This window comes from Cottoperca gobio, chromosome 3 (genome assembly GCF_900634415.1).
Source record: "Cottoperca gobio chromosome 3, fCotGob3.1, whole genome shotgun sequence".
In the NCBI taxonomy this organism is placed as follows: Eukaryota; Metazoa; Chordata; class Actinopteri; order Perciformes; family Bovichtidae; genus Cottoperca; species Cottoperca gobio.
In genome coordinates this window covers 23,837,820-23,851,767 of record NC_041357.1, presented here as the reverse complement: position 1 = coordinate 23,851,767, position 13,948 = coordinate 23,837,820, and the positions used below count along the sequence as shown (strand labels likewise).

Below are 13,948 nucleotides of genomic sequence, written 5' to 3'. Positions count from 1 at the left end.
AGTTTCATCACACCACAGACACCGCCACGTGCCGTGTATTATAGCTGCTGTGGCATGACAAATAATCTAATTTTACTTTGCAATCACATTTAGCAATAAGGAAATACTCGTAATTGAATCACATAATCACCATATTGTCATAAACCTCCGGACTTCCAAAAGACATTGCCATGAATAAGCCATGTTCCTACCAGCTCCTCACTGACGTGTGTGTGGAGATCCCTGTTGATCGACGGCGTCTGTGGTGGGATGAGGTTGATCCAACCTTGCAAAGTGAGGCGATGTGGTTCCTTGACCAAAAGCATGCACTATTTTCCCAAGTTTTTTAGGCACCCAGAAATGTTTCAGTGTTTGTTTCTCTATATCTATCCATCCAACAACCATCTTTTTTACTTCCCACATTGACTTTGACACTACAGTTAGCAGCACTACTAGTTTTGTATTGATTGATTAACACAACTTAGAAACAAGCTTCAGTACCAAGAATTAAGAACAGACTCACTGATGGACTTAAAATAGTTCCAGATCCAAAGCTTTGAGTTGTGGCCTCAGATGTGTAGATGAAGGGACAATGGCTGTTGGATTTGTTATGGGAGGCCCATGCAGTGGATATCAATGTTAGGAGAACATGTCCACATGAGCAGCAATGACTGTTAATATTGCCATTATTATGGTAAGCGTCTGTTGATATTATATTGGGGGTCCAGGGTTAAAAATAGCTTGCATAGTTTTGACTGTCGGGGCCAGGAAATAGTAGAACCTAATCCTTGTTACATAAGGGCTTCTGTATAGGACATGTGTGTGTGCGTGTGTGTCTGCACAGGGGGTTATGTATCCACCAGTGTACAGACTTGTGTGAGTATGCATGTGAATGCACTTGGGCTATGCTAAAAACAAACACAGCCATGCAGTTGCGTGACACGGTGCTGGGAAGCGGGAACAGCCATCGGAAAATACCATTCGTAGTAAACAGAGTTTTAGAAGGGGAACGTACACCCAACATTATTTTAGATATTGCTGCTGCTTTTGTGGAGCTGTTGCCTGGTGTGTGAATATCTGGGCAAAGGAAATATCTGTAATATGCAGTAACTCCGAAACAGAAAATTGGCCGCCATGCTTGAGAATATGTGCGTGGGAGCTGGATTTGGGAGTGAGCTTCCAATCTATCAAATTAAAACTTTTATGTAGGAATTTCACAATATTGAGGATAACTAAATAAATATTGATATTATGTTTTCTATAGATAATAAGATAATATCGCTATTAATCCTATTGTGAAAATCTGATATTATGCCCTATTTCAAGTATGCATAATATTCCATGAGATACCAAGAGCCTTCCAGAGGGAAACGGAGCATTTACACAGTAATTTGATTTGCTGGTAACACACAGTTGAAGTAGATGATGGAAGTGCAACACTTCTAGCAGCAAAAGGTTATAAATGCTCATTCTCTGACACACGTTTGACTAAACTTGGAGGGATGAGGAATCTTGCAAAATTGCTCAAAACATCGTAAAAAGCCAGAGGGTTGATATATTTTGGCTATTTTTTCATCAGTTCATCAGTATAGACGGATCTTCTTTGTTATACAGTAATTGAAGGTCTATACTCTTAAATACACAAATACAAATGTATCCAGTGTCTTGCTCATGTCATAAAGCCATCTTTTAGTGTGATGTATGGATAACCCTTTTTATGACTGTTGCATGTTATATATATTGTTGTGATTTTAATGTTGTTGTGCGCTATCATGGCGATGAACTCTTGTTGTGTATAAATATTTGCATGCTTCCTTTAACCTTTTCCACGAACTGTCATAACAAAGACACACAGACGCGTTGCTAATTGACACACCTGGAAGGATGTAGACTCTTACAGGATGTAGACTCTTAAAGGATGTAGACTCTTACAGGATGTAGACTCTTACAGGATGTAGACTCTTAAAGGATGTAGACTCTTACAGGATGTAGACCTGGAAGGATGTAGATCTTACAGGATGTTTCCCTCGCCGCACACTGATCCTCCTCCTCATCTGGTGAACCGGACCTTGAAGGATGTTTCCCAGGACAGTTGCTGCCTTGCCTCCCCGCAGATCGGACTGGATCGGATCCCTTTTGCTCCTCGCCGCGCACTGATCCTCCTCAGCTCCTCCTCGTCTGGTGAATCAGACCTTGAAGGATGTTTCCCAGGACAGTTGCTGCTTTGCCTCCCCACAGATCGGATCGGATCGCATCCCTTTTGCTCTTCGCCGCGCACTGACAGGAGGATGTTTCCCAGGACAGTTGCTGCCCTGCCTCCCCGCAGATCGGACCGGATCGGATCCCTTTTGCTCCTCGCTGCGCACTGACTGGAGGATGTTTCCCAGGACAGTTGCTGCCTTGCTTCCCCGCAGATCGGACCGGATCGGATCCCTCTTGCTCCTCGCCGCACTCTATCGACAGTCCCGCTGAAGCACGCCCTTTCCCTGGTGCAAGGGAAAACGCGGAGAGGTTTTTCCATATTAACTGGACTGGACGTTTGGTATTTTTAAACCATTTGCCTGAACTATTGCTTGACACATTTAACATTATTTTAACTATTTATTAACGAGGTGTTTTAAAATGATGTAATAAAAGTAAATCATTTTATACATTTCTTGGTGTCATTCTCGCTGTGTTGGTGTGGCCGGGAATCCAAACCTTTTAAATAAATTTGATGTTAGCGGGCTACTCTAGTCCGTTACATTAGTGGTGTTAGTCGGCAGGATTCCATTTCCACACCATACAGTGCAGAATGGCAGATGATGAATATGAAGTTGCAAGCCCCAGTGTGTCACCAGAAAACGGGGGCAGGCTGGGAAATACTATTGCAAGCCAGGCTGTGGTAAATGCAATGGTGATGCCTTGGTTTATGGTGTTCCATGGATCCCAAAGTTTAATGGTGACAAAGATCAAATGTGTTTTTCTGAATGGCGTGGGCATGTCCAGGCCACAAGAGTTAAATGAGGAACAGAAAATAGATTTTATTTTTGGGGCACTCGAGGGTAATGCAAAAAGGCGCGGCTTCTTGACCCCACAAACTCTTAAGTAGCAAAGCCATTCTGCAGGAGTTAAAAAGACTGTATGGACGTGTAACCCCAGTAGCCCAGCTTCGGGCACAGTGTTACCACAAATGCTACCAACAGGAAGAGGAAACTGCTGCTTCTTTCCTTCTTTGGCTCCGTGAAATATTGGAAAGAAGGTGAACCAGCTGGCTCAGCCCATGACGAGATGACTATCTGAGACCAGCTTGTCCTTGGTTTGAGGCCCGATATGGTACAACAGGAACTTTTGCTCCTCGCCGCGCACTGACTGGAGGATGTTTCCCAGGACAGTTGCTGCCTTGCCTCCCCGCAGATCGGACCGGATCGGATCCCTCTTGCTCCTCGCCGTACTCTATCGACAGACCCGCTGAAGCACACCCTTTCCCTGGCACAATGGAAAACGTGGAGCGGTTGTTCCATATTTGTCACTGTGTGGTGTAGAAGAGGACCCAAAAGCAGTTCAGCAGACGATATAACGAAAAGCGAGCCTTTAATATAAACAAAAGCTGAATCCAAAGTACAAAATCCAAAGTAACAAACAAACGAACAGGCTGAGCGGGACACGAACAGGCTGAGTGGGACACGAACAGGCTGAGCGGGACACGAACAGGCTAAGCGGGACACGAACAGGCTGAGCGGGACACGAACAGGCTGAGCGGGACACGAACAGGCTGAGCGGGACACGAACAGGCTGAGCGGGACACGAACAGGCTGAGCGGGACACGAACAGGCTGAGCGGGACACGAACAGGCTGAGCGGGACACGAACAGGCTAAGCGGGACACGAACAGGCTGAGCGGGACACGAACAGGCTGAGCGGGACACGAACAGGCTGAACCAAATAAAACAGGAAGTACAAACACAACACAAAACATCTAACGAACAGGCAGATTGTTACAATATTAACTGGACTGGACTTTTGGTATTTTTAAACCATTTGCCTGATTTATTGCTTGACACATTTAACATTATTTTAACTATTTATTAACGAGGTGTTTTAAAGTAATTTTGTAATAAAAGTAAATCATTTTATACGTTTCTTGGTGTCATTCTCGCTGTGTTGGTGTGGCTGGGAATCCGAACCTTTTAGATAAATTTGATGTTAGCGGGCTACTCTAGTCCGTTACACTCACCTGCACTTCCACAGGAAAATCAGGATGTTGCTTTTGGGAGGGAAATTAAACTATTTACATGCCTTTAAAGTATATATTTGTACATTCTGATCAGTCATTTATCCAAACTTTCTCTCCAACTCTGTTTCTAACTTTGTTTTTCTCTGTCTTTCTTCATTCATTCCTGTTGCTATTCTCACAACTGTGTTTGTTTGCAGCTCTCCCTTTTCCTTCTCCGTCTTTTCTTTCTCACAGTCCTCATCATTTGTAATAGGTGGTTTTGCAAACAATAAAACTAATTCAAAATGGAGTGTGCAATTTTTATAACTTTAACTGAAAGGATGTCAGTTACAGCTCTGTTAAGCTGCATCCTGCTTCTTAGGCTCATCCCCGCAGTAAATCATACTGTAGGGAGAAAAGCATCTCTGTGGCATCAAATCTTTGTCAGTATTGTGCAAGTGATGCAGTGACCCTGAATATTCTTTGCAAAGTGTGTAAAAAGTGACCCCTTCTCTCATTAATGCTGACATTTGAAAGACCAATTTAAACATTCTTGTGCATCAGCTGTTTTGGAATCATAAGAACAGAAAGGATCGGGCCAGCAGGAGACTCGTGTTAAAAATAACAGCACATTCAGTGTGGTGCGATCTGTAAGTCGTTGCCTAATGCTCCAATTTTCTGCATCATGTCTCGGTCATCTGTTTGCCTGCTCTGCGTGAGAAAGTGTTTTCTAAATGAAATACATTGCCCTATACTGACGTTTGCAGCCTCACTGCAGTTCTTCAGGATTGGATTGAATGGGTGAAAAGCAGTGGTGACAGAATAGAGGTATAGAGAAACTGTGTGGGGTATAAAATGATAGCATAGCTGTTCACAACACAATGCAATTTGTGCGTATGTGTTCGTGTGTGTGTACAGATGTGTTTGAGTTGTAGTTTTATTCAACAGGAGGATTTAACTATTACCCATGGAACTGCAAGTTATAGTAATAACTTAGTATCATCTTGAGTTCTTTAAAATGCTTCTTTATTTGTGAGAACCCTGGTGGTCACCCTGTGTTCACTGTTACAAGACTCCACAGCAGTGGAGATTAAAGATCAGTCTTTACGGACACACTTCAGACAGTTTTCTGGCATAATTTGATGTTTTGAAATATTTTTCAAATAGACTTTCTTATACAACATTTCTTTATAGATATATGTATATTCCATTTATACGTTATTCATCTCAGAAGTGGAATGAGTATTCTACCAGCAGTGACAGGCAGCGTGATGGTAGCACTGACAAACTCCCACATACATAGAGATGAATCTTTAAGCCTCTGAAGCATGTTGGCATGAATTTTAGACACATAAGAAATTCATAAAAGCGGTCAAAAACTAGTGGATCTGCAATTACTGAAGATGGAAAGAAAACACCTTCAGACACAAACAATAACACTCTCGTACACACATTTATAAAGGTCAAGGAGGGAAGAGTTTGTTAACTGGAAACTGGAGACCTGTTAGTAGGAAAGACCAGTCGCACCTTCATGATCGCACATTAACCGGTCAAAGTCATACAAGCACAGATACACACAAACATGTGTGACTCATTGAGTGGCTTAGCACTTTAATGGCTCATTATTTCACAACTGGTTGGTACACAAACATCCTACTAACACTCACTTACAGGAAGGGAGATAGTGTGTGTGTGTGTGTGTGTGTGTGTGTGTGTGTGTGTGTGTGTGTGTGTGTGTGTGTGTGTGTGTGTGTGTGTGTGTGTGTGTGTGTGTGTGTGTGTGTGTGTGTGCAGGCTTCAGAGGGTGAAAGAGACATCGACATGAGAAGTGAAAGGCAGATGAGAGGACATTTTTAGGGTGTTGAATTTAAAGTTCCTCAGTTTTCCCTTAAATAAATACGTCAACCAGCAAAATAATAATTTGTATATGAAATTGTTTGTGACATATTATATTATGACTTTTCATTTTTTTAATGACTTTTAATACATATTTTATTTAATATGTTATGACTTAACTTACTATGTTAAGTATACTAATATACTATAAGTATATTATATACTTAATATACTATGATTTTTGTATTACTTTTTTATGGCATACTTTAATATGCACTGAATGTGAAATATCAAATGACTACAGAATACCAAATAGTCATGAGGATGAAAGCATTTTTAACAACTAAAACACAGCCACAAATCTTTGATCCATGTCATTCATAACTGGACTTTTAACTTTATTTTGTAGGCTACAGCATAGACAAAAAATAAACCATTTACCTACATATCTAACTTACTCTTAGCTTGCTTGTGGTAGAAGCACAATTATGAAATGACCAAATCAACAAAATCTGGAAGTCAACTAAATTGGGCAGGCTAAACGCTCCGCTTCTGAAAACGTAGCCTAAATACCAATGCATTATTTTGAATACCCAACTTTTTAATTAAAAAAATGTAAGAATTTATTACAGGCTGTTAAAATATTAAAATATCCTTGCTGCTACGAGGACATATAATGATCAATCCATTTTATACTGAAACTGAGATCTCTCAATGTGGCTTCAATCTTAAATGCTAAGAACCTGACAGTTTCAATAACTAGCTTAATAACTCAGTCACTCACAGTTGGATTGTATACTATCTGCCTCCTGGTGGCTGTTTGGAGGCACAGCAGTGTCTATCGACGAAACTGTAGCCTGCTGAACTTTGTGAAACACTTCTTGTGTCTTGGAATCAAAATATAATCCTGGCATGTTTATCATTGTACAGAATATATTCAACTCCATGATGATATTCTCTTTTAAGTGTACAATATGTGTATTTAATGCTGTTCAGGTTAAATAAGGGGAGAACAGAAAACGAACATGTGTCTGACAAAACCGATCTACCAAATAAAAAAATGGTAATCTCTATAATCTTTGATAAGAACCTGAATTGTCTTCTGTTTCATTGTTTGGAGACAGCAGCATGAGTATGTTAAAGACAAACGTCCCCTTTGGGACCAATGAAAAGATCTGAAATTTGTCACAACATTCATTAGTGCTATGTGATTTACAGAAGACATAAACACACCCTGGGGAGTTAGTGGGAGATCAGCATGATAATTATAGTGCACAGCTACACCATAATACTGGGTAATTTACCTTGACGTGTGTGTGTGTGTGTGTGTGTGTGTGTGTGTGTGTGTGTGTGTGTGTGTGTGTGTGTGTGTGTGTGTGTGTGTGTGTGTGTGTGTGTGCACATATTGGTATATTATACTAATAATCATAACATAAACCATAAGAATATTGAAACCTGTCACACGTATATCGTCCTGAAATTATCAAAACTGTTCAATTAATTTAAATGTGTCAGATATTGTTAGTGGATGTATTAAATAAGTACATTAGTACTGAATATAAACCATGCAGCCTTTCAACCACAATTTGAGGGTTTTTTTCCAGATGATAATAATAATCATCATGGCATTTCTAACTTTTGTTCTGATACAGTTAGGATCTAATGATACAATTCTTAGTCGACTTCATGACTATACAATGACTTAAAAGATTCAATGTAAGAGTTACAGGGACATCTTGTGGTGAAATAGTTGCAGTGCGTACATCTGGCTATTACTTTTGCTTTTTATGTATCTTTAAAATAAAAATGCAAATACTTTATATCACACAATGCGTTTAGTAATTAGGCACATTTATTTGCAAAATTGTATCTGTATCTATTTTTAATTCCAGCAAACATCTTCATAATCTTAACAATATTACTTTTACTGACCGTGAATGCTTTATTTAGGATATTTTATTCATTTCAAATGCTACTGTAAATTGCATCATTTATTTTTAGTTCATTTTTTAACATGTTTGTTTCCATGTTGGTATTTCTAGTGTATCGGTCGATTTTAAAGTCAGATTATTGTGTGTTGGGAGGATCTGTTTTACATACTGTGTGTGTTGTTCTTTTTCTATTCATATGAAGCATTTCTGCTGGAAATATGCAAACATCCTCGACTGAATATGAATGTGAGCACGTTACAACGCTCCTCGCGCACTGCCGGAATGTGTCCTATGAGGTGTGGACGTGGCGTGGCGGAAAAGTGGAAAACCCGGAGAGGCTCACAAAGAGAGGCTGCCTTCGCAAACTCGCTGACACGACAGCGGCTCTGTTCTTCCACGTGGACCCTGTCATTGACCAAAACACTTCGGTCTCCGTGGCAGCCGGGGAGCGCGCGTGCAGCCGCCGTTGCGCAGTGCAGACCGGGAGGCGCGAGCAGGGCGGTGCGGGGCAGAGGTGTTCTCCAGATATGAACCTTTAAACGCAAACCTGCCCGAATTAAATCTTTTTACTGCCCATCAACTATGCAGACAGGTAAGTTCATTATCACTGAGCAGACATTTAGAGGATCAAAGTGTCGATGTATCCGGTCTCAATGAGGGTTTCCGAGCACAAATGTTACTTCAGTTCACAAATATATATACTAGGCTACATTGTAATAAATGCGTAGTCAATAGGCTAATCAAGGCTACTATTTCACGCCACAACTAGTCATCCTTTCATTTATTTTGTGTTTGAATACAGGGCTGTAATGTCAAAGCAGGAAGACGATATGAGTTTAGCAGAAAGCATTCGTGTTGATGATGTTTGTGTTCAGGCTGTAATAATGCTGCAGTGAGTTGGTGTGTGTCCTGTGTGTGTCCTGTGTGTGTGAGCCTCGCTTTGTTAGCATCGCTGCTACTCCACATGGGAAAGCTGCAGTGACATTACTAGTGTGTAATATAAACAAGCAGGGCAGCATTTTTATTTTATTTTTAACTCTGCTTATGGAAGATCTTACAAAGAGCTATAAGAGATGCAGGCTCTGTGGACATTTTAAACGACAGCTGCAAACATGTTTAATTTAGCTCTTGTTCTTCTTGTTCTTCTTCTTGTTATTATTATTATTATTATTTATTAATTCTAATGAATTAATTCTCTCATTTTCATTATTCTTAATGGTCTTTCCTTCACTTATATGTTTTAGCATCTACTGTCTTTTCTTGTCCATCTTTTTTGTAAGAGATTTCTTGTCTTTACTATTATTATAAATATTATTCTAATTGTTATAATTATTATGGGAATAAAGCCATATTAGTCTCAGGCTACATATCCCAAGATATCTTTTTAATCTAACATTGGAGACACATGGACATACTCACTGACAGACTGTGCTGAACTATAAATAGATTTAAAGGATTTAATTGATTTAACCATAACAAGCCTTAAGGTCCACCATCTGTGTAACTTGTAAAGGCTTCAAGATTGCAGCACAGTAATACATGTATACAATGATTGGTTTCTGTTTGCAGGGAGTGAGTGTTACATGTTGACCTTACAACGCAGCTTATAACACAAATGCATATCAGTTTATGAGTATGTACATGTATTTAGGCAAATACTTTGAAGCATAGCCATGTGTAAATGTTACTTTGTACAGCATCATTGAACCATCACCTCTCAAACTCTCCAACGTCCTAAATAGGGAATATTCAATTTTTTTGTTATTTTATTATTTTCCAACCATCAAAAGATACATGTGAGGTTATAACATGACTGTGTGCTTGTAGGCGTGTTCATGAAGTCTCACCTGGGCAGGTCGGCCCCATGTGTCCTGTCCCTGTACATGTTCATACACCTGTGCCAGGCTGCACCAGGTCTACCTGGGACACAGAGGTAACTCCACCGCCTTACTCCCAAGTTTCAATCCCTCTTTTTCACACCTACCAAAAAACACTTGTCTTTCAAGTAAATACAAGATATTGTGGGAATAATTTAATGAATTAATTTGCATCCTTATTTGTTTATCTATCAGGGAGGAACCCGTCGATGCCCACCCCCCTTTAGTAGCGCTAGCCAATCCCTTTGGCTCTGGAGAAGAGGACCACAGGTGAGCCATGATGATGATGTTACACATGCAGCTCAATTTAATCTACACATGTGCTCTTAATTGCTTACTTAAAAAGAGATGGATTGTCCCTAAGTAGAAAGCCTAGTCCATTTGTTTCCGTTCAGTATGCCTAAATGGAAAAATCTCAATTCTAAGCTTTTTCTCAGAGGATGATAAAATATGCATTACATAGCATCAAGAATGTTACTGCCATGCATTGTTTTGTCAAACTACTGTATGCCTTGGTATTACTGATTTAAATGTGTCTGTTTTGGTGGACTGTCGCCTTTGTCTTGTCACTCTGTGGACTTTAGCTGCTGTGTTGTGCTAATGATGTGGCCTGCACCATGAACTGATAAGATTACATGTGCAATAACACTGCTTTATGTTGCAATTATGACATTTTTTTCCTTTATGGAGAGAGAAAATGTAGATTATCCTCACACAAATACAATTTCTCACCCTTGGTATCTCAGCTCTCACCTCTGTACAGTAGTGTGAACGGACCCACAATGAATCACAGGTTTGATTTATTGACTTTGTGGACTTTTAGTTGAATGTTGTTGGTGACAATGTGGCTGCAGCTTCTTTCCCCTGGCTGATAAGATTAATGGATGTGTACACCAGACTCCTTTGACAAGTATTTTTACCTCGCAGCACACAGGAGTTGCTGGTCTACGGCGGCCGAGCATGACATGACATGTCTTAGTATGCTATGTCACAAAAGGTGGCATAAAAACGTTCATGATATAGTATGTCATAAAAAAACAAGTAATAAAAAAAGGCATAGTATCGTCTACTATGTCACGGAGGAAGGAACACTTTATAAATACAATTTAATAACATAATAACAAAATCAACAATAAGGATACAACTACGACTTCACCTGTAAAAAGGTAGGGTTGAACACATCTGACCCGTCAGTGTTCTCTTGGCTCTAAATGTTTTACTGATTCATTGATATCTACTCTCTGCTGTGTAATTCACAGGTTGTTGCAAAGTTACATTCAGTCCCGTCTGACGGAGGGCCAAGGAGGACCAGAAATCATCACCTGGGAGCAAGGTAGACGTCTCCTCCTGCTGGAGTAACACTCTGACACAGAGCGGTCCCGATCATCTTTACCAAATATACATACTCTCATTTTAAATACAGCTGTTTAATGATAATACTGAACACAGTCTTAGGTAGAGCTGCAACAATAAGTCGAGTTATCGATTAGTCAATCAGTCAAAGCAAATAATTAATTGATAATGATTCAATGAACAATGTCAGAAAATGCTGTTTTGAGCATCTCAAATATGGAGATTTCTTTCTTTTCTCTATTTTATATCTTATTAAACTGAATATCTTTTGATTTAAAGACACAAAATCTATTTTTTTCTGACATTTTATGGACCAAACCATTAATCTAGAATACAATCAGATGACCAGAGACTCCCCTAAGTGTCGTGTTTGTGTGTGTACAGTACTGAGTTCTACGACAGCAGTATATCACATGTGTTCGGTGTTAAACATGTCAGTCTTCTCCTGCTTTGTGTCAGAGGTGTTCTTCCTGTTTCGTCTTTATGACTACGATCGCAGTGGGCTCCTGGATGGCTTGGAGATGATGAAACTACTTTCAGACTATAACTCCCATCATACACCTGGAAAACGGACCAATGACCTGGTGAGCAGGAGTGGCCGTCTACTTGTACATACACGAACACTTTCATACTTTTTAGCCTGTTTATCTGACCTGAAGTGTGTGTGTATGTGTATGTGTGTGTGTTTTCTGAGTACAGGTGGTGTCTCTGGTAGATTTTTTACTCCAGACTCAGGATCTAAACCAGGACGGCATGTTGGCCCCATCCGAGATGCTGTCTCCTCCATTACCTCACACACAGGTACTGCACATTTACACACTCAACAGACAAGGCAAAGAAAGGCTTTTTTATTTATAGAGCACATTTAATTACAAAGAAACTCAATGTGCTTTACATTTAAAGAAGAAAGTGGCAAAACTATAAAAAAGTGGTATAAAAATAAAGAAATAATTACATATAAAAACAACATATATTTATACAAACACCTGCACAGACACTTTAACATTATTAACTTCAACATAATTAGCAGGTAAACAGAAGTAAAGCTGCAATGATTAGTAGACCAAGGGAAAAAGAATCCACAACTATTATAATAACCAATTAACCATTTACTCTAAGTAATAGTTCATGTAAAAATAAAGTTTTCAGCTCCTCAAATATAGAGATTTCTTGCTTTTCTATTATTATTATTATAAATTGTTCACTATTTACTGACGTTTTATAGACCAAACAATTAATTGATTAATATAAAAAATAATAGGCAGATTAACCAACAATGAAATGATTGTAGTTGCAGCACTAGCTAGTTACGGCTTACTAAACTTAGTTTAAGTTAATGTTACGGTAACATTAACTTAGTTGTTCCACTTCCAGGACTCCAGCAACAACAACGCACCTGACCAGCAGGATCAGGAAGTGGCAGCGGAGAAGCTGTCAAACCTCATTACTGACGAGGAGACGGCCGCAGCAGCAGAGCAGAGGGAGGAGGCTCACGAGGAGTTGCAGCTTCAAGAGGAAGTAAAGACAGAAGAGGAACAGAACCACAGAGTCCCTGTTCATCAGGGGCAGCCAGAGATGTGAAACACATTGAGGCTCACATAATAACAAAACCATTTCTCTTGAGTCAGCAGAAGACTGATGAAAATACCACTAACACTTCTTCTTAATCTTCATCCCCACAAATGATCTTTATCTTGATTTTACACTATTCATTTGAATTGACTATGTAGCACGTAGATGGTTGATTCATGAGAAGATGAATGTATTGAAAGTATTCCTGTTACTTTGTTTTAATCATGAATGCAAACATTTCTGAAGGGATAAAAGTCCTCAATTTAACAAAGAAACATTATTCTTACTAGTAAAACAGAAGCCATCCTTGATAGGGATTAGTACTTTTTGAATATATTTTAATTTCCCAGCAAGTGAAACATAATAATTTGAAAAGTATAAGGTGTATATTTTATTTGTTTAGCCTTTTCTGTCATACCTGAAAAACTAGCATATTTGTATTTGTGTTTTTCTCTATAGAAACTGTTTCATGTACACACTGATTGGCCTTAGTGTCCGACCCACCTTCGGTTTCGGGGTGTTCACCTGTAGTTATGCACCAGGACTGTTATTTAGTTAAACTGGTCTCTGACAGACAGCTCAGTTTAGCCCGTGTGCTCAGACACACTGATGTGCCATGAAACTAAATGTGGTCTTCCTTGAGAATTTCCCAATGACTTAATTAATTTACTGAATACAATTAGGTTATCTTATTATGCAGTATGGGCCAAGTCTCTTTTTCTTTTTGCTTGTGTACCATCTAGTAAGCACTATATTTTGACGAGGATTTTAATGTGCCTGAATGAGTTGGGGACCTTAAAACAAACGGTATAGTTAAGCATTGAAGTAACATTAGTTATTTACTATAATGTTAAGTCTCTATCTGCAAACTTGAAATGTGTTTACAGTATGAAAGGGTTTATTACTTGTTTACATTTTGTTTGTTTACCCCTTTTAACCATTTATGCGTTAATACAGCCGGAGAAAATAAAGCAAACATATTTGTCCCTCTGCCTTTCATTCTTTCTCCTGCTTCTAAGAGTGTGTGTGTGTGTGTGTGTGTGTGTGTGTGTGTGTATATAAAGGAAGCTTTATTAATATATAATAGAACACCTGGAGCCTTTGAAAGACAGGAAGGTAAAGTAGAAACGTTCAGTTCTTGGTGATCCAAAGAGAGATTTGTGTGTGTGTGTGTGTGTGTGTGTGTGTGTGTGTGTGTGTGTGTGT

At 39.4% G+C, this 13,948-nt stretch overlaps 1 protein-coding gene across 1 annotated transcript; it reads left to right on the top strand.

Moving 5' to 3' along the window:
* Nucleotides 1–8,289: 8,289 nt before the first annotated feature.
* cgref1 (cell growth regulator with EF-hand domain 1) lies at nt 8,290–13,732 on the top strand. The gene is made up of 7 exons (XM_029462451.1): nt 8,290–8,532; nt 9,768–9,873; nt 10,013–10,087; nt 11,077–11,150; nt 11,630–11,754; nt 11,870–11,971; nt 12,545–13,732. Exons 1-7 carry the CDS (start codon nt 8,523–8,525, stop codon nt 12,749–12,751), a joined length of 699 nt encoding a protein of 232 aa, XP_029318311.1. The 5' UTR covers nt 8,290–8,522; the 3' UTR covers nt 12,752–13,732.
* Nucleotides 13,733–13,948: the final 216 nt, after the last annotated feature.

Coding starts and splice junctions, on each gene's coding strand:
- cgref1 (XM_029462451.1), top strand. Junction 10,088..11,076: donor TCTGGAGAAGAGGACCACAG/GTGAGCCATGAT, acceptor TGTAATTCACAG/GTTGTTGCAAAGTTACATTC. Junction 11,151..11,629: donor AATCATCACCTGGGAGCAAG/GTAGACGTCTCC, acceptor GCTTTGTGTCAG/AGGTGTTCTTCCTGTTTCGT.